This window comes from Rhea americana, unplaced genomic scaffold (assembly GCF_003343005.1).
Source record: "Rhea americana isolate MKP2758 unplaced genomic scaffold, rheAme1 scaffold_28, whole genome shotgun sequence".
Lineage (NCBI taxonomy): Eukaryota > Metazoa > Chordata > Aves > Rheiformes > Rheidae > Rhea > Rhea americana.
Window position 1 is genome coordinate 6,183,613 of NW_028186401.1, and position 20,800 is coordinate 6,204,412.

The window sequence follows — 20,800 nt, forward strand, 5'->3', positions numbered from 1 at the left end:
TTATCTCTTTTCTACACCTTCTAAGTCACACACACAGACATAGTGCCATATTCATCTAAGTTTATTGCTTGTGCTCAAACAGCCATCGTTATTCCAACTGTTGTATTAGAAGGAGATATAAAGAAAAGGTATAAAAGGATTTTCTGTATTTGATTGTGCTTCTATGGCTTCAGTCACATAATATTAAGGTGCATTATATTGCTAGCTTCCAGCTGGGGAGCAGAAAGGCAAGTATTAGTGCCTAACACTCAGCAAAAAGAGCTACTCTTGWATGTTCCAACCTGTGTAACGTGGAACAGGACAGACAAGGCTGAGAGAGGCTGAAAATTCACCGCCCCATCTCCAAAATTAAGTCTGTAATTGCTAATCCATCCCAATCTCTACAGGAGAAACATCAAAGGCTGGCTCATGGCTTTGCACAGTGGTTGCCCAACACAAGGGGAAAACCGCACACTTCTCCCTCCATGGGGCACAGGGAAGAGTATCTAGCTAGAGGCCACATCAGTATTTTAATCCATTTCCCTTTATCTACAAGCTACAAGGGAAAAAGATAAATCAGTTGGCAAACCAATGAAAGATATATTTTGTATGTGAGAGCTCCCCGTAAAGAATTCATAACATAGTTTCCTGCAACAAGACAAAATTCTACAGCCAGAGGGTGGCCAAGCCTCCATTGCTAGATCATCAAAACTCCTCTTACTCCCTTCACAGCAGCTACTGCACACCGGGCCAACGATCAAACTCTGACTAAGGGAGGGATGGATGGTCCACACATTGCCAGGAGCTCAAAGGCAAATGGAGTAAAGAAAAAAAAAACCTATCGTTAGAAAGGAGAGGAAGCCCTTAAAGACAACATAGCCCATCACATAATGCTCTATTGTGGTCTGAACAGCCAGTACACTCTACTTTTAATGGTATTCATTTCCCTATTAAAAAGAAGAGCTGTTGCAGGCCACATTTGGTTTTCAAGCACACTTAATTATCCTGCCCAGCAAGCTCCTTTTTCCACATGCTTCATTTGCTGGCTAACACTTCAAAATCAGAGTGGAAGTAATTCCAAGCATTGACCACAATGATTTAAGATATACTGGAGCACTGCATTACCATGTCTACTAAATTCCACAGTGGTCTCCTTTTAATAAAGGAAACTGGCATTCTTTAATTTCTGTTTACAAACAGAGTCAGAAATAATAAGAGTACCTTGGTCTTGGTTAGAGTAATTTCTGTTCACATCTCCTGACAAATTAAACTAGGAGTCCTTGCATCAGAAAGCAGCAGAACACACAGGCCTAGCTCTGCTGAAGAAAAGTGACAGTTTGGTCTCCTACATGCAGAACAGATTTTTCTCAGATGTTGTTGGAACTGGTACTCTGTGAAGTTAGGAAAAGAAGGACTGCAAGCCATGCAATTTTTAGACAACTGGACATAGCATTTTTCCTTTAATCTGGACCACACTGCCAGGTAACCATTCCCAGATAGGTAAGTGATGAGTAATAATGCAGTCGCAGGGCAAACATCAGGCATTTTCAGATGGTAGAACTTACTTAAACAGTAAGCAAACACAGAAGAAATCTTGTGGCCATGGCAGAGGAAGACAGAGAAGACCAGGTAGGAATATCTGAAATATGAATGCCCAAATCCAGATAATAAGCTTCTCTTCTCCCAGATGATTCTGATATTATCAAGTCCAGCTCCATTCCCTTCCCTCTGAGAGCTTACACAACTGGAAACACACCCTTGCACCCTTCCAAGCTCTGAGACAGCCTTCTCTCCTTAAGTGCATGTTCCAAAGCTCCTTATTACACTAGAATTTTTCAAGTAAAATTGAAACAACAAATCAGACTACTTATCATATGGTGACTAACAGAAAATAGTTGCATGTGGAATCATAGGGGCTTGGGAGCTAAAATGTGTGTATAAAGTGAAATTCACTGCTGGTTCCAAATTCACAGCTTTGGAAACCCAGTTTCCTGCAAATCACACTATTATCAGCATTGAAACAAGCTTCTCCCACACACTGTCCTTCACCAAAACCCTCACCGATGGCCTGCTGGAGAATTCAGAGTTTGTAGCCAAGAATCCTTGGCTCACATTGTCAAAGGAAAAGAAGAAGGTGCTGATTTCCTGAGGCATAAATTGGCACTCACTAGATTACGGATCCAGTACCACCAATGGATGTTACATGGAGATCATTGAAAGGTTAGACAATATCACTTTCCATTTACCATCACATTGGATTCAAACCACAGCCTATAGATGACAGAATCCATCAATTCAAACCAATCAGAGTGCTCACATATTACTTCAAGACATTTTAATCATAGTTCCTAATTTGCCTGAACACACTAAAAAAAYCTGACTGTGGGAACCTTTGATTGGTGAATTCTACCTTTACAGTGTAAACATGATTAGTTACGAGTCATACACCTATTGTTGTATGCTGCTATTTCATAACCCCATATTAAAATATGGGAACATTAATATTTCCTTATCTAGCAGCTATGTTCCTCTAGCAGCCACGTTCCAAGGCCTGTTTGTTTGTGAAATATTATTCTGTCTTCTCCCATTTCCACTCCATTAGGGAGTATATCACAGCACCTAACTCATCTGCAAAGACACAGGGAAGGACAAAAGGTAGAATTCACTTATTCAGAGGATAAACCTCATCTTGAAGTTACTGTGAGACATCTTCATTTTCAAAGTGCGATATGAGAACAAAACCTGGCAGAGAATCAAAGCTATTGGCTCATTGTACACTATGTGGCTCCTTTCGCGTCACTGTTTCAGTTTCAGATGTGGGCTTGCTAATGTGAGGATCCCCACCAGAGAGGAGATGAGGCCACAGAAACCAATCACTCCCGGATTGGTCTTGTARATTCCTAGTGCATCCAAAGGACTAGAGAGATCACACAGATTTTTCACCATGTCTAGCAGCAAAGGAGGATGTCTTTTCAGTATCTGAAACAACAGGAGGAGAAAAGATGGTAAGCTATCGTGTTTCAAGCAGTTTAGTTCCTGATCTTCTTTGTCCCAGGAAGAATTTTCTTTTGTCTTTTTTTTCTGTATGGCTTGCTCCAACCTCCAGGAGATCTCATACCAGTCTCTGGCCAGATTCATCAGCAGTGAAAAGTAGTAACACTTGGTAGCCCAATTCCGCCACTTCTGCTTATTGATGTCAGGTTGGAGACCAACACTCCTCAACCACAAGACTGCATCGCAGATGAAGTACAGGGCACGAGTCAGGTTGGAAGTTGTAAGGCAGAAGCGAGGAACCACATCTGGCAACYGTGTAGTTCTCCTGGCTGCTACCAAGGCATGTACCGTGTTGCCCAGTCTGAACACTGCAAGAAACCCCACAAAGGTTAGCATGACCCGTCCTTTACCACAAACAAAGTCCTGCGTAGGACAACTCTGCCTGTCACTGTCCACATACACTTTTCAAAACCTTGACAGTCTTTGGGCATTTGTATGTTTCTTAGGGAAAATTGTGAGTTCGCAATGTGAGAAGCTAGCATTTGTAAGGAAAGAGATGTAAATATCCCAGTAGTATTGGTCTGTAGCAGCCCAGGACGTATATACAACTCTCTCAATAGCCAGGACTTGCAGCCTTCTGCCACTCTATTCTCAAGGCCTAGGCACTCTCTGGACCAATATGACCAATTGCCCTGACCAAGGCAGGGCCAGCAAAAACATGACACAAACAGAGCTTCCAATTTCAGCTCTACACTGGACCACATTTCTCCTAACTCTGTGGGCAGGAGATGTTTCTGCATTAATCCCATTGCAACCATGAGCTATGTCATTTCCAAGCTTCTCTGAAGGCTGGTGATTCACATGCAAATCAAACTCAGACCCAAGTTTTTCCTCTGTCAACAAGAACAACAAGAATTTTTCAGAGATACACATAGTTCTCTGCCAAAAAGAACAGCATGTTCCATTCCCTATATATATGTTGTATATATACAACAAGCCTGATTTCGTCCTCTACACTGCTTGGATTTCACTCCATTTATTAACATGTATTAACATGAATGTTAATACATCAGACAAAATTCATTTCATAAGGTGCTGCACTGTAACAACGATAGCCGTGGCAGTATCCAAGTTTTGTGGAAATACAAGTGGCCTGAATTTAGGCCTGAAGTCTGCTGGAGATTTGTTTAGCTTAAGCAAGACAATTATAGGTACGCTGATAAACCAGCTGGCCTCTGTCCTAGAAATTATCATACTCCAGAGCTAATTGGAATAATAAAGCAATATATGCTAACATACTAAATTACAATATATGCCTTATATACTCAAATTGTTTTAGAATTGATTAACTGATAGGCAGGTGTAAGGTCAGCCTGAGAGCAAGTAGTATAACCATAGCAACAGCAGAAAATAACTGATGCAATTGTGACACTGCRTGAAATGATGCATATGGTTAGATCAAAAGAAAAGTACAGAAGGGTACATAATTTGGTAAAGTGCTGAAGAAAATTAATATGTGAAGRAGGGTATAAAAATCCGTATCAAAGGATGCTCCCTCAGAGGTGATTTTCTTGGGATGACAATCCTTAACATTTGACTGTCTCATCACACTAGCTGGAAGGACTCATAAGCAGGCAGTAAGTCAGCCTTGTATCGTAACTCTCTGTTCTGTCCTTTATCAGAGATGACAACTTTGATTTCTGCAGCAACAGCTGACTGTTAACTCACTTCTCTAGTTCCTTCAGCAATACTYGAGATTGCCTCATTAGAGAAGAGGCTAATGAAGCGATAAACATCTAAATGGTTGTACCTATTCTAGCAAGTCAGCACAGGCATAAGGTCTATTGACAAATCTGTGCGTATACTAAAAGAGGCTGCTGGGCTCAGGGTAAGTTGGCTGGCTCAGTAGTTACTTTGCTGGAAGAAACAGGTGAAGAACTACCCCTCTACACAGCAGGGTACTTACTTTTACGGCCAGAGCTCATGCTAGATTCCAACTGCTTGAGTTTCATTACCAGCTTCTCAGTCTCAGCCTTATGCTCTAACAAATAGCTAAGCAACATGCATGTGTACTGAGTGGCTCTGGAATGGAAAAAATGAGGAAAATGGTTCACAGGTGAAACATGGACAATTCGTAGGAACAGCAGAAGCAGTGCAAACTGTCTTTGCAAGCCTAAGGTCGCCCGTCTCACCGTCCCCGGCCCCTTAGGCAGGCAGCAGGGCCGGGGTGAGTCAGAGGCAGCGCAAAGGGTGCAGCAGCTGGAGACACGCAAAGCAGCAAGCAAAGAAAACGCAGCGGGGCAACGAAGAGCAGCTTGGGGGCCTGTGTGCAACCACCGCCTGAAAGGGAGAGGCTGAATACCGCAGGAGGGGGGCCGCGCTCGGCCTGCCGCCGGCTCCCCGCAGGGCTGGGAGCAGCTCTCCTGGGGGACGCACCGCAGGCAGCGGGGGGGGGACACCCAAACCGGCACTGACTGCGCAAGGGGCTGCACCCCGCGGCCACGGCCAGCCCTCGGGGCAYGCCTGGGGGTGCCGGGGCTGCTCCACCAGGGAGGCCGCACAGGCACAGGGCCCCGAGGACGCCCGCAGCGGCCGGCGCCGTCGGGGGGCCGAGGGGAGGCTCCTGCCCGCCCCCCCCTCCCCGGCCGCTCGCACCGCCGCCCGCGCTCACCGGAAGAGCTGGTCCCGGCCCTGGCTGCGGTTGGTGAAGTCCACGAAGCCCTCCATGGCGGAGGGGCAGCCCCGAGAGGAGATGGCCGCCGGCCTCCCCGCCCCAGCGGGCGCGGCGAGCGGCGGCACCGGCGGCGGCGGGAACCCTCCGCCTCGGCGCTCGTTTCCGGGCGGGCGGCGCGCCGCGGCGCCCCGCCTCGCCGTTGCCATGGCGACCGGCGACACTCGGGGGGCAGGTGAGGGCGGGCGGCAGCGCGGTGTCCCATTTAAAGCTTTCCCCCCGCGGGGCGCCCTCGGGGTTGGGGGTGGTTGGGGCTTCGCAGCTGGCTGGGTTAGGCGCCCGTGGGTCGCTTTGGTGTTTGAGCTAAGCTGGGAAGCTCCCTCCCGCGGGGCCCGGTTGGCTTTGTGCCTTTTATTGTTATTTTTTAGCTCGAGAGGTCGGTAGTTTGGTCTCTCCCTTCCAGAGTCAGGGTTGAAGGAGTTTGTTTCCCAGTCCTAGGTTAAACTCTTGTGTCAGGCTGGCAGCTGTGGTTCCCCTGGCCTATGCTAACCCAGGTGTTAGTGTGCTGGCTGCCCCCGAAGGATGGGGGACCCTGCAGCTGCTTTAACAACTTCCAGGGGGTCTGAGCTTATAACTCATGGTGCCAGTGGTCATGGGCATACTGTGAAAACTGGAGTTTAGAAACAAATGATGTACCCAATGGCTTGAATATTCAGCCTAGCTTAAGGTGAAATTAGCTGTTTTCAAAATTAATTTTTATTTTAATCCAGGCTGATTAAGCCTTTTAATGAAGAACAAGCCCCTATTTACAGATATTTTGTCCTAAGTTGTATGCAGACTTGCACCTAAACTTTTACCTTTTCACCAGAGTGTTTAGCCTACAGGTATCTGGGTAGCAATGTTCCCAGAGCAGGGCAGAAACATGAGCAATAGAAGTGATGGAGGAAGTAGAAATGAGCTATGTAAAACAGGTTTGCCTTGACCGTATATATAGAAAGGAACCCTACTTCCCTGTTAGAAATTAATAACTATCTTTTTTTTCACATTACCTCATGAATGTAGATACTGCATGATTCCTTGATCTTCTGCATCTACTGTGATTACTGCATCTGTGGTGTGCTTTGCAGTTAGAAAGGCAGAAATATGCCAGTGTATATCCGGAAGCATCCCCTGGAGATTCCTCCACCATCTGAAAAAGACTGGTTAAAGGATGATGAGGAAGACTTCTTCCAGCAGGATCCTGATAAAATGCTTGAAGTGTTGCCTCAGCCTTTTAGGATGATCAACAAATTGGTGATGCTGATTTTTGAGAATGCTATGGAAATCATTGAAAGAAGAGAGATGCTCCAAGAAGCACAAAAAGTAGAAGTCCAGGCCACAAAATGTTTTCCCACAGCTGAATTGCAGGTAAAGAGCTGCTTGCAGTAGATACAGCATTAATTACYGTAGCAGTTTTTCTTAAGAATATCCATTCAGTTGATTTTTTTCATATCCTTCCCTTCATCACTTTGCTCAGAGTCCACTGCCATCTCACCTGATACATTTCAAAAGGCTGCAGCTTCCAAGCTTGTTTAACAGGTTCTTCTTCCCACCCATCCATCACACATCTTTGAAAAGAAAGAAGCAGATATTAAACAGTACTAAATTCACCTTCTGCTTCTCAGGCTGGCTTCAGGCTGGCTTCACCTTTGTTTGTTGCGGAGAAGGCAATTAATCAGTAGTGTGTAAATGGATGAACTCAGCTTTGTGTTATGATGGTACCTGGCAGCAGAAAAGGGCTGCTTTGGGGGCTTGTGGGGACCTTCTGGGCGGAAGGGCTGCACTGCTTTGTCCATCCCTCTGTGGAGGTATCCAGAGGGCAGGTATCCAGGAGGTAGAGCATGTCTGCTAGCATTCTGCATTTGCCTAAAATAGGGGGACTCGGCATCCCGTTGTTGGCCCTTAAAGCCCCCTCTGTTTATCAGAGGGGAGCAAGCTTTCATTCCTGGCACAGACCATGATGGGAGATGAGACACCTTCACCCTCCCACACTGCCCTTACTACTCTTCTGATGAAAGTTTATGCAATTTTTTCCCCTTGTAGAGTAAATCACTAATTGCTGTTGGTGAAAGGTTAGGAGTGTGGCTCATGTATCCCCCTGGGGGAAATAGCTGATGAGTACACTCATCTTTTCCTTTTCTTGGTAGGTGACAGGAAGAGCCAACTGCCTTGCTGTCTCTGGAAAATACATCTTTGTTGGGCTGTCCATGGGTCTGKCTGTCTTCCAGGTATCTGACTGTAAGCAGGTCTCTGCTTGGGATGCAGTCAAGACAGAGGTTTGTGCCGTCTGTGCCTCGGACTTAGGGAATGAACACCATGCCCTGCTTGCTGTGGATGAAATGGGTTAGTGTGATTTGGATTTCCTTGAGCTACCTAGGGGATAGCTGTGCTTTAGGGCAGAAGAGTTGGCAGCTACTTTGCACAAAAGTATTAAATTAGGGAGGAATGTAAGTGTACCTGATAGGTTTCTTAGAAAGCTCTATGAAGGTCATTAGATAATAGGTGGAGGGTGACAGAGTGGCCCTAGGGCCTTGGGATTAGTGAAGGGTGTGGGCTTGGTGTCCTCTCTGGAGCAGCAGGGGCGGGTGCAGAGCTGAAGCTGAGATGCAGTAAATTTTAACAATACCTTGGACCAGACAGAAAGTATTGGTAGGCATGGATTGCTGCCTGTTCTTTGTTTCAGCATCTGTAATTGCACAGCCCTATGATAAATCTYGTTACTTTGTTGATTCCTCTGAAAGCTGTCATTTTATTTTATTTTATTTTATTGGCAGAATTACTTTTCAAGTTGGCTGATTTGTCTCCATGTATAGCCAACTGTTTGCGAATGCTGATAAGGAAAGCAGTGGAAGTTCAGTGCTGGCAGCAAGGGGATATTCCTCCTTGAGCCCAGGAAAATATGTAGTCCTGTTTGCTCTCCTGCRCATGTTGTCACGGCCATCTCCCAAGAGCTTGGCTACCATCTGTTCAGTTTCCTTCTACTACTACTTATATTTGTATTTCTTCTCTAGGGCTTGTCTGGCTCTTCTGCTTTCACAAGGACAGCTTCCTATTCATTAAAAACTTAAATGAAGTGGTAAGTAGTGAGTTAATTCCATAGACACTGGGCAAAAACTGCTAAGTAGTCAATCATGATGAGTGCTAATTGCCCTCTAGAAATATTCTAGTATATCTGATACTTCTGGTATGGGCAGCAGCAGCACTCCAAGACCAGAGACCCATTCACTGAGCCAGGAGAGCAYGGTGTGATTGTGATATATACCCCATGTTATTGCCAAAGTCATCTCTGAATGCAGGCATCCTAGAGTTACATCCCAGCAGAAGCACTGTCTGGAGGTCTCTGGTACTATCATTTGTGACCCAGTGGCATGAATCTTCCTTTACTCAGGGAAGTGATTTCCAGAGCTGATAGCTCTYCTCTAAGACACAAAAGTGTAAATCAAATAACGTAAAGTAAGTAGGTATAAATCACAAAGTTTAGATCCCTTTCCTAGGCTCTAAGGCCTTGTCCAGCGTTAAGTTCTTCTGGTGTCTGCTTTTTCTTTGCCCGTTCTGGGATCAAGCCAGAGCACTAAATACCTCCCACTCATCTTTCTCCATTATGCTGTTCTGCATCTCCTGAAGCTTCCATGCGCCTTTGAAGGACAGCCTGAGGCAGGCCCCAAACTAAACACCTCCAAGGTATTTGCGTAGGACACACGAGTAGCAYTGTTGGCCACTAGACTTTCCTGGCAACCCAGTGCAAACTTAAACAAAACCATAGGCACAAGACACTTCGCTTACCTTCCTACTCCCATGCATATGCACTGTACCTAGGATAGTTAGTCCTGTTCTTCCRGCAGTCTGTCTTGCCTTCACCTGTCTGAGAACTATTTAAAGTCATGGAGCACTCTAAATCAGCAACCTTGCTCTAATGCCAGCCCTCTTTTCTTTGGTAGGAGGATATCAGCAAGCGGAGTACTTGTGTGGAGGTAGTGCTTTCCCAAGGAGGCGATTATGCAGGAGTCCTGCTGCAAGGCAAGTGCATGGTGTATTGGTTTATTGGATGACAGCTGTTGCATTCTAGAGGAAAGGCCTCCATGGATGCTTTTAAAATGTTCTGTGTGTTCTGAGTTCCCAGGGATCCTATTCCTAAACCGCCCAATCCTTTCCTCCAGCCTAGAGAGTTGCTGCTGCCACTCCCTGTTCTCTCCAAAAGGCCTGGTATGGATCAGTGCTGATCCCAGATCAGCTGACTGGAACTGGGCAGTGTAATTTTCAAGGCTCCCAGAAGGCTCAGTGAAAGCAGGTTTCCCTCTTTCTAGAAGCGCCAGCTTCAGTTCTTCATCTGATTCACAAAGGCTCAGTTTTACACTGGAAACATAGATCTGGATAACTTTTTCTGCAGGCACAAGGCAGAGAGCATAGAGACAGTCTGAAAAACACAGCAACTCTCCCTGTTATAGTACTCTTCTGTTTCAAGGTAGCTGCCCATTCTCTGCTAGTAGATTTTCTAGACCCCATGTTTGGAACCTGCCTGACCATACACTGAGATTGAGATGTGTAGCATCCACAGTCAGTGAGACCACTTTCTRTCTTAGATCAGGGGCTACAGGTCAAATTCTGTGACAAATTTGCTCCATGGAATTTTTGAGGTCCGTGGATATTGGACCTCGAGCAGTTGAGCTGGTCTGTAATGTCAGTCTTGGAGTCTAGCATGTGAAGCCTGAAGTGAGAGGAGAGGTGGGCTGCACAGAGAGCAAAGTGATTTTATATTTCCAATAAATAAATAAATAAATCCAAATCTTGTTTTGAGGATGTAAGAGCTGCTTGCCTGGAAGACCTTTCCTCCTTAATTTCARTTGCTCAACACAGTTTCCCAATGCAGGCAACACAGAAGCTTGGCTGGAGATCTACCGATTCCCTAAGGATTTCTGGCTGAAGGAGAGAGAAAATAGCCCAGGAGCTGCAGCAGGGTTGGCTGTCAGGGAGAGGAAGTCAAGCCAGGCATCTATGGTACGAAATAGTTCTGTTTCCGACTGTACTATTTTTCTCTTGTACCCTTTTGCTTACAGGTCTTTCTTCAACCCTTGCTCCTGCAGACAGTGACAGCAAGATTCAGGCTGAACAAGTCTGTCAACCCAGGGGGATACCATGTGTTTCTGCAATTTCTACAGCTGCCCTTCCCACATTTCACAAGGGCTTCATGTTATTGGGACACATAGCCTCTGCAAAGACAGGCTTTCCAAGGAAGTTCCTTTGGTCCCAGGGCTGTCATTTCGGCTGCCCCTCCCTGAAACTGCCAGCTCCTTTCCCAGCAGTGTTGCCCCATCTGAGGACGCCATGTCTGGGGATATTCCCACAGGACTTCTGCCTTCCTCCTTATGTTACTAGGGGAGGGTGAAAAAGCAGAGTTGAGAATCAGGCCTGGTATCTCCACTTGGGAATCTGGTCCTGGCAGTGCCTCTGACATGGGTTCAAATTCTAGATCTCTTAAGAGGAACCTGTTGGGGTTGTAGCTGGATCCCCTTGAGCAGGGTAAGATCTCTGCCCACCCTCAGCCAGCCTGTTTGAACTAACCACTGCCCTCTTCTGATTCCTTGTCAGAGAAGTCTGGAGCTGTATGGAGAGCGTTCTGCAGAGATGGTAACTGGCCTCAATGAATGTCTTGAGCTGCTATGGGGAATTTTAAATACTGAGTCAGTGCTTAACCCTCTCYCACATCACTTTCACCCTGCCAGATCATTTGTTAACACACAGGCACTGTCTATCTTGCACCTCTGGTTAACCCTCTGTAACATCTGCCTCACAGTTCTTCCTTTCTTCAGCAGAGACTTTCCTGGGAATTTAGGAGGGAGTTGCTACTGAGCACTCTCTGTGCCGGTCACATCCCACTTAAATTGGGCAAGCCAAAAGTAAACACACACCCAGGTCTTCCCTCTTTGATTTCTTTTTTTGTGCTCATAYAAAGTATCCAGGTTCCTGCCTCTTCCTTCTCAGACATGCTGCACTGCTTAGCTTGATGTTTCTTGTTTAGGCAAGTTTGTTGTGTGAGTGTGGGGAGGGGGCACCAGTGCAGGTTCCTGGTAAGATTCTCCACTCCCAGCCAGGCACACAAGTGATCTCCTAGTGTCCTGGACCCTTTGAAGTCAAATATAGTTCATGAATYCCATAACACTCTATAACCTTTAGTCCTTCCCTGCTCCCACCCAAGGCGAAAAGGCTAAAGCYTTCCGCTGTCCCACCAAGGCCTCTGCTTCAATAAGAGGCATTCAGGGAGATCTGAAGTGGGGTATATGCAGAGCACAGTGTCTGAGGAGGAGAGCCTTTGTAGTTGTGTTGGGGAAAGTAGTGACCTCCCTCAAATTTCTGTGTTTTGGCCTGAAGGATGAGACTAAAACCAGTATCTCCTAGGCAATGTAAGCCAAGCTTTGCGTTGTTCCGTGTTATTGGAACACATTGCCTTTCCTAAGACAGACTTTCATGGAAGTTCCTTTGATCCCAGGGCTAACATTTCTGCTGCTCCTCCCTGAAACTGCTAGCTTCTTTCCCCACAGTATTGCACCATCTGAGGAGACGCAGATCCTACTTCAGGAAACATTTGARTCTCAGGAACTTCTGACGGGTGAAAACTTTCAGCGTAGGACACAACACAGCTACTGGAAAGCCAGTTCTCAGGCTGACTCTTTCTCTATTGTAGGAGTCTCCTGTGTCTGCAAACAAAGCTGATGCCAAGCTGAGTCCACCAGTGTTGTTGCTGAAAGTCAAGCCACCGAAACCTATTACAGGTCAGGGACTGATTCTGCATGTTCACCCTGCAGCCTCCTTCAGGTGGCAAAGGAATCATGACCCTTACATCTATAACACAAAAYTCAGAAAGTTCAGAAAGTTTTAATGACATGCTTCCTGGCCATTTCCTGCCCTGTCTCTGTAGCTACCTATAATCCTGTAGTGGGAATTGTTTGTTACCCAACCATCACATAATGTGACACCTCTGTTAGCACAAAATACTTGAGTGTGCCTGGCAGTGGATTTCATACAGCCTTGGCTTCATTGCCACCAGCGAGGAAGCAGACTGTTTCCTAGATCCTAGCAGTCTGACGGTAATACCAGTTTTTCTCTCTCTCTTGGATTCATGCTGAAACTTTTAAGGGGAGTAAAGAGGAGGGAGTAGACCTTATGCTGAGAATGCTGTCAGGGAGAATGCTGCAGAAAGGCAAGGTGAACTGGATCCTCAGGTGATTTGCCCTAATTGAGACCTTCAAATAACTGGAAAATGGGCTAGTGCTACAAAAAGTTCCACAGAATGTTGTTAATGTTGAAACATTTCTACCAGTAAAACGAAATGTGGTCATCTTCAGGACAGTGCCACCCTGAAGTTGGTATGGTAGAAGTGCCTCTGGGCTCTCCCGTGTCTCTATGGTGTCTGCTTCTCCCAAGGCTGTGCCTCTTTCATTTGTGTTCTCAATTCAGGAACTATTTATAAAAGTCCTTTGGATGCCTTGATGAAAGTGGATGATGGCAGTGTATTTGGTTTGGGGCACAATCACCTGATCAAGAATTCCCAGTGGGAGCAGCAGGAGGCAATCTTCCACAGCACTTATCAGGAGTATCTGGAGGCTGAGGGTGAGAGCAAGAATGAGATCCCCAGGTGAGTGGGAGCCCCAACCAGCATGAGATTTCAATATATGGCACTTTCCAAGTGTAGATACAAGCCTCTGTTTTAGATCTTCCTCCTTCATTCCAAAGCTTCAGGGCCTGATGCAGTGCTGTCTAGTTATCAAGCCTTTCTTTTGCATGTATTTCTTATTTCCTTTTTCAGACATGCTACCTTTCATTTTCTCCTGCCTAGCCGGATCCTACAGGTGGGACCTGAAATAAAACTACAGCCAGGTAATCCAAATGGGTAGGAAGAAGGTGTTAACCTGTGTAACTCATTGTTGCATGGTGCTGAGCTTCAGTTATAGCTTAATGGCTCTGGCTTGTTTTGACTAAATTCTATCCTCAAGGACATAAACCTGGATAAAAATGCCAACCCTCATATGTAAGTCAGTCACCAGCGTGCAGTCAAACTTAGCTCCATAGTAAAAAGGGCAGGAAGCACGTAGGCAAGGAAAAGGTCACAAAGGGGTGGTTGATCATATTAGGTTTTATGTGAGCAGAGTTCAGATAAATTCTGTTAGGGAAACCTTGAGAGATCTCATATGCTGAGATCTCCTCCCAGTGTTTCCTAATGGGGTTTTGGAGTTGCTGGATTGTTGCCTGTGTCCCCTGATCTCCTTTCTTTGTTATGCCCTCCCCATTTCCAGCTGTTCCAGCTGGCGTCAGTGTGCACTGGGATGGAAGTCACAATCTCTGCTTGTATTCGCTTAACCGTCCACTCAAGGAGAAAGTGGGTAAGCAAGAGGAACCAAACAGGGCTTGTCATGCAAACTTGTGACCAGAGGCTTCCACATTAACCAGTGTGTCAGGGAAGTTCCCAGCTGCTCACAAAGGTCTCACCAGCAGCACTTACCAGTGTTAATCTGTCCTTTTCCTACCTGTGTTCTGGAAGGGGATCCTTTTTCCCCAGCAGGCTTTTGGGAAYTTGTTAGCTATAGGATTTAGTTATTCACTACAACAAAGTGCACACAACCTTGTGGGACGAAGGAGAACTAGGCCCAGACTAGAAGGGGTTATTATTTTAAGTAGATAGTATAGAGGCTAGAAGGGGCTGTCACAAGTTTAACTGTGTAGGTGGAGTCTTATTTTTCCTAGCAGGGTACTCTGTGGGGCTATTCAGAGGCCAGTAATTGTGTCTCAGGCAGATCTCAATGATTCAAAGAATCAGGGAGGAGAGCTGCCCTGTATCTTATAGGTTAGGCTTGCATTCGGATTGCAGGGCTCTGTGCTCTGTGTGCTGGCACTATCTTTAATGAAGCCAGCCTGGCAGGAGACCCCAGATTAGTGTGTGCTGCACTGGGAAATAGGAAGCTGCCACCATGAAAAAACACGGTCTTGCAGTCAAGCCTTCTCCTGTCCTGCTGTGTAGATGCTGATCCGAAGCCTGATGTTGTGTGGCCATGTGCAGCGCCAATTGTGTGCTCATCTGTCAGTTCCTGCTGCAGGTACCTGGCACTGGCATGTGAAGATGCAACAATAACTATTTGGGATAAACACCTAGGTGAGCTTGCACTTTTGTCCTGTCCATTGGGATCAAATGGCGTTTGAGACTGAGTGAATGTGAACAGGGTATTGCCAGTGAGTTTACAAACAAATCTTCCAAGTCTTCAGACTTGTTTGTTCACAGGATGCTTGGCCAGCTGTGCCATCATGGAAACGTGACTGTTCTAGCCCTGACAGAACCATTCCCATTCAGAACAGTGCAGGACCTATGAACCGCTGTAGTGAGAACTGACTCCCATCTCACCCTGAGGCTGTGGGACAGTTGCTTCTTTCCAACTGCAACCTCAGGTCATCTTTGAGATACGGCATCACAGTCCAGCCTGCCATCAATGCTAGTGTCACCTTGTGCATGCAGCGATTCTCCTGGCAGAAGAATCATTTTCCATCAGGGCTGTCCTGGCAGTTATCCCTGAGCAGGCCTAAGACCAAATCAAATCCCCTGAGGTTCCTGGGAGGAAGCTGAAAAGACTTCTTACTGCACTGTAGCCAGAGAAGTGCAAACAAAATAAGGGACCTTTCTGGGTCCCAGYCAAGCCTATAAAGGTTCCACATCCCCTGGTGAAGCTTTCCTTGGATAAATTGCCTGTTCTTTTCTTCCCAAACTACTGCCTTGATGTTTTTTTATAGATTTTTCTTTTTTAGTTTTTATTCCTTTTTTTTCTGCCTCCTCAGGATACCCACTGACTGTGACTGCCCTTTTAGAGGAACATGTCATCCGTAGTATGCACTTCCTGCGGAGTGCTGCAGCTACCGGTGACCAGACACCTTATACTGGTAGAGATTCTGCCTATCCCATTGTGCAGCTTCTAGTGCTGTGTACAGAAGGATCTCTCTACTTGGTGAGAGCACCCAGGGCCAGGAAGTCCAGCATCACGCTCCTGGTAGACAGGTGAGGTTGACTCTCATAGCTGTCACTCCAGCCAAAGAAACTGTGTGGGATAGTGGTCAGGACCAGCAAGGAACCCCAAATCTGTATGGGATGCAGAACTCTCCTGTTGCCTTTGCCCAGCTATCTCTGCCATGCAGCAACAAGCATGGCTTTACTGATGAGTAGTCCTAGTGCTAAAATCTAATGGCTATACCAAATTTAAGGGTGTTCCTGGGTTCTCCTGTGCATTAGGCTCATACCACTGCTCTGGACCCTGGCCAGACCCTGGACACATTTTTGTGCTCTTTTCTTCTTTCCAGAATAGCATGCACCTGCAAGTCAGAATAGGCATTTCCTGCCAGCTTTCTATCAAATTTCTGTTCACCAGCTCTGGGGAATCTGCTGCTGCTCTGGGAACTGTGGCTTATGTGGCAGACAGGATTTGCACTTATCTAGTTCCTAGGCAGTTATGCATAGGGACAGGCTTTAGAGGTTGCTGCTTCTGAGGGGTAACAGGCCCTGTCTCCATGAGGAAGTGGCTTGGTTGAACCTCATTCCAGCTCCTGTGCCAGACACTACTGTTGTCATTACAGTGTCTCAGTGACGTGCCAAGTCTACATGAAACAGTGCTTTTAGCTTGAGTCTCTTTTGCAGGCCTGAGGATCCAAAATTTACCATTAGCACAGTGGCACCTGTCCTGGCCTTCCCTAACACAGTGAGTATTGCTGGCAGCCTACCTTAAGAGCACAAAAAGAGTTGAACTGGTTGAGAACGTCCATCTGGCCCAGCGTCTCATTTCTAGTAATGATTGTAACTGAGTGCCCTGAAGATTAAGAACAGGACAGGCATATATAGTACAACCTTTCCCTCCTCCCTGCCATGCAAATCCTCTTCCAGCCTCCATTTTCATCTCAAGGACTTCCAGAAACAATTACAAATCTGTATGTATGTGGTAACTCCCAAAGGATTTATCTTCCATGGTCTAATTCAGTCTCCACTCACACTAGTGTCCTCTAACAGCTGCTGAAGTGGAAGACACTGGAGGCCCTTCTGCAGGTAGATAGGTCGAAGTGCAAAGATGAGGGTCCAGTCATGAAACTTCAGATATCAGGGTCAAATATAAGAGGGCTTCGTGGAGAAGAGAAGCTGAAAGCACAGCTCCAGTCAGACCTTTCAAATGGCTTCAGAAAGTTTTCTGGGAAAAAGAAGGACTATAACCCCCTTGCCAGAACCATCTAGTGCAGAAGGCTGGGTCTATTTCAGCTATAACTTGCCCATCCCAATCCCAGCCTGCAGCAATTCCAGTTCAAGTTCCCTGCACAAGCTATTCTTGATCTTCTGTGGCCCTACAACTACAGAGCAGGCAAAGGAAACAACATCAGTTAAGGACATGAAGTCCTGGATRCCATTCTCTGCCCTCTTTAGGAAATGCTGTTCACCTTTCTTTTATGCCCTTCTAATTGTCAACTTGCTATTTCAGGCACTGGTCTTCTCCTGGGATGGCACAGTGTTCCTGATGGACACTGCCACATCGCACATTATTTGCTACTTCAGCACCCCACTCTCTCATGCTGTAGCATCCCCCTGGCAACCAGTGTTCACTATGGATACTGCAGATCAGTGCCTGATCCTTCRAGGTGGGTAGTAAGATGCACAGTGGGACTATGCACTCAAGTGTCAGCGAGGGCAGAGGGAACTGGGCTATGTTTCTTGACAAGTGTATTCAGCAAGCACATTTCTAGGAAGGGGAAGCGCCAATTCATGCAGCATGACTACAGGAGGCTACAGGAACTGCTCAGGCCTCGTTAGCCTTTATATATTGGTACATTTCTGCTTACAACCSTGTTGTGATCTTCAGGGAATGGCTTGAGGCAGCCTGCTGGTCCCCCTTACCTAAGACAGGATTCACAAAGGGGAGCAGGGCTGGAAAATATCCCCACCTTGGGGACTAGTCTTTTCTCTACTGGTGAACTCAGAACAATTTTAGATACATGGTCGTTGGGTTCAGTTCTGCACTGCTCCTTGGTGGTTCTTTTCAGTGCATGACTCCTGATGAAACAGCCCACTGTTCTTATCTCTTCTGTCCAGGAGATAAGCAGCAGCCGGCGGATGTGTTGGCACAGAGCAGAGCAAGTCACAGCTCCATCTTCTTTTTTGACTTCAACTCTTACCTGCTGAAGGAGTCTCTCCCAAAGGAACCGGATTTGCCTCTGAAACCRTTACAGGACCTGCCATGGATTGAGAGATGTAATATTTTCTTTCATGATTGGTAAGATTCTCCTGCTGGAGCATCAGAATAGTTGTAAGCTGAGATGTTGCTCAGGTCCATACAAGGTGTCATCCTGGAGTCCTAGGTTCTTCTATGCACTGACCCAGATATGTATGTCYGGGTAAGGCTGATGTTCAGCTAGCTGGATTCCAGACAGCCACTCACAGCACTTGGCCCTTCCTTCTCCCCTTTCTGTTTTTCCTAGAATAATTTGCAGTTTCAGGTCAGGATGCATGGGACAWGCCTGTCATTCCGGTAGGGAGAGCCTCATATGCTTTTTGTGCAACCCAGACTGTGCAAGGCCATCAGGAAATGTGATCTTCACTTAAATGCCTGCCTTTCTTTTGGGCCCATAGACAAACAGAGCTGGGATCTCTTTGCACTTGTTCCTCCTCTCTGTTACTAGATTTGCTTGGTTTGTAAGTAGACTTGTGCTGGTGACTTCTCAGTTTAAGAAGGTGCTGAGGTTGCAGTGTGATCTGTGCCTAGCTGATGCTTTGAATTCACATTGCCACTAGATGGCAATGTGGCATCTGATTAGGTGACTTTTTTCCTTGAATTACTTCTTTTGGGAACCTGGAGCCAGATCCATGTCAATGATCATCTGTTCAGTCTTATCCCTAGRCTTTAATTCTTCAATTTGAAGTGGAGCAGGTAGGTGCAGGCATGATCAAAGTGTCGTATTACCTATTAGCCTTCCCTAACCYCTTGTTTCTAGGGCAAATCCTGTGGTGACAGCTAGTTAAGGGCAGAAAAGCTGCTTCCTATGCCATTTTGTTCTTCCTTCTCATAAAGCTGGAGAGAAGTCTGTTGTCAATCTCATACCAGCAAAACTGTGGAGGTATCAGCTCCAGGGATACCTTGCTTCCTGGGTACTGAGAGCTAAAGCCAGAGAAAGGAGTTACTAGGATTTCCTGGCATCTGCCCTACTTCTGACCAGAAAACAGCAGTGAGACCTGTGTCTACAGGGTCTAACAGGCAGGGGGAAGTATTGAGGTCACCACTGACAAGAGCACATTAGTGCTGAATAACATGGAAGACACAAGAAACTGGAACTACTTAATTTGCAGTGRGCCCCAGGGACCCTTGGGGAGCCAGGCTAGGACTGCTTGAGCATTAAGGGAGGTGRCAGAGGCAATGGCAGAGACTGTTCTAACCCCTTCTTCTTCCCTTTATTAGGCAGCAGAGCCTGCTGGGAGTTGGGGAGCAGATGCCTGAGTGCTGGAGCCGGCTTCAGGCACACGCAGCTGCCATGGACAAAGAGAGAGAGAGARAAAGAGAGGGGACAGTAGAAGCTGTAGTCAGCCTTAAATCCTGAGGGCTCGGCTCTTTGCTATTACAGTCTTGCAGATCARTGGCCCAGGATTGACACTTGAACACCAACTCCATGCAAGTCATGCTGCTTTCCAGCCTGGAGCAACTTGTCATCTAGACTAACTCCTTGCCTGCTACTCACACCTGCTGCTCTRTGGTAGGATCTGCACCCCGCTTTTCTTACCTAACCCTCAACCTGTTACAGCAGGAATCAGCTCTTCCTCTTCAGCGACAAACACAACATATGAAACAGTCTTGAGGTAGGAAAGGCCTCTCACCAAGGTGGTGGGCCCAACACTTATGTGCTTCGATTAAGGATTTGCACTGGATTTTTGAGTCTTCTCAAAGACTTGGAGAATCAGAGCAGTGTGGTGTGTTACAATGTTCCTCCTTAATAAAGCTTTTTGTTTAGTACACGTGTTTCCTGCACTTCACAGGACTGGCATTTTACCAGACTTAGATGCTCTGTCTTTGTCTCTGCGTTTCACCAGTGTGTCTCGTCATCTCTGACCTGTATGGGCAGACAGCAGCATCCTTGTGCTTAGCAAGAGACCTGGTCCTTTTAAACCAGACAGCAAGTCACCTGTGAGGCCAGCATCACCCAGAGCATAGCAGGGCCAGCATTAGTGATGCTGCAAAGTGTGTCAGGACCCATCCAGGCTGTTCCTAAGTCTAGTTGCTTATTTTGACTTCAAAGCAGGAAGCTTTGGGATAAAACTATGTAGGAATTACAGTCTGGACACAGGCAGGCAGTCTCACTGATTAAGGTTAGGCTAGAACTGGTGTCAGAGCCAAGTGCTGATATCATTGAGGAGCTGGACAAGCTTCGGTGCCCAGAGAAGTCACAGACTGTGTTGAGCCAAAGACAGTCCAGAAGCATGACCAGCACACTAGTCAAAGGCCAAAACACTACAGACAGCATAGGAAAAGAAACAGGCAGGAGCAATGCAAGGCCAAGCACCCGTGTCTGGAACAAGAATCAAATATGATGCCACTGAAGTGATGTTGACTGCTCCCATCTGTGTGCAAGGGTGAGTTGTATTTGTCCTGGCTCTCCCTCTGATAAGTCCTCCCTAGGGTTCAGCAAAACATCACTAGAGTGCAGGCATTCAGTTTGAGCTATGTAGACTCTCCTATGCCAACGTCCCATTTCAGTTTTTTTTCATAGGAAATTGTCTTGTTCTGGATTGAGATTTGATGAGAGGTCTCAGCTCCTCTTCTGGAAAGTGAAGGCAACCCAGTCTGTTGAAAAGGTAGGAAATAAGAAAAGCCTTATGCTTGTTTCATCATTTCAGATGCTTGGATTTGCTCTGGAGATGTACAAGCTATTTGAATTTAAACCCTCCCACTTSCTACCTTTGTGAAGGGCTCTGTGGGCCATGGCAAAGCCCTTTGTGCTATCACTTTGTCTGCCACAGATTACAACTCCACAGCTCATCTAATTGTTCTKTGCGTTGATGGTGGGTTGTATGAGCACTCACCATCTACTTCAGTGCAAAGTCAGACTGGTTAGCTCAAACTA

General features: G+C 46.4%; 2 protein-coding genes across 3 annotated transcripts; one reads left to right on the top strand and one right to left on the bottom strand.

The window, feature by feature from the left end:
- Positions 1–46: 46 nt before the first annotated feature.
- On the bottom strand, positions 47–6,833 carry PEX11A (peroxisomal biogenesis factor 11 alpha). Of its 2 annotated transcripts, none has more exons than XM_085308691.1 (3): positions 6,694–6,833; positions 4,940–5,055; positions 47–3,341 (listed from the first exon to the last, which is right to left on the bottom strand). In XM_085308691.1, the coding sequence occupies exons 1-3, from the start codon at positions 6,831–6,833 to the stop codon at positions 2,776–2,778; spliced, it is 822 nt and encodes a 273-aa protein (XP_085164817.1). In that variant the 3' UTR covers positions 47–2,775. The 2 variants fall into 2 exon arrangements, with proteins under 2 accessions (XP_085164817.1, XP_085164816.1); XM_085308690.1 differs by lacking the exon at positions 6,694–6,833 and adding an exon at positions 5,645–5,807.
- Positions 5,843–19,692, top strand: WDR93 (WD repeat domain 93). The gene is made up of 17 exons (XM_085308685.1): positions 5,843–5,879; positions 6,707–7,051; positions 7,831–8,026; positions 8,695–8,759; positions 9,622–9,700; positions 10,551–10,678; positions 11,270–11,308; positions 12,363–12,450; positions 13,136–13,313; positions 13,485–13,555; positions 13,972–14,058; positions 14,694–14,825; positions 15,500–15,716; positions 16,350–16,410; positions 17,176–17,332; positions 17,784–17,964; positions 19,144–19,692. The coding sequence occupies exons 2-17, from the start codon at positions 6,788–6,790 to the stop codon at positions 19,280–19,282; spliced, it is 2,082 nt and encodes a 693-aa protein (XP_085164811.1). The 5' UTR covers positions 5,843–5,879; positions 6,707–6,787; the 3' UTR covers positions 19,283–19,692.
- Positions 19,693–20,800: the final 1,108 nt, after the last annotated feature.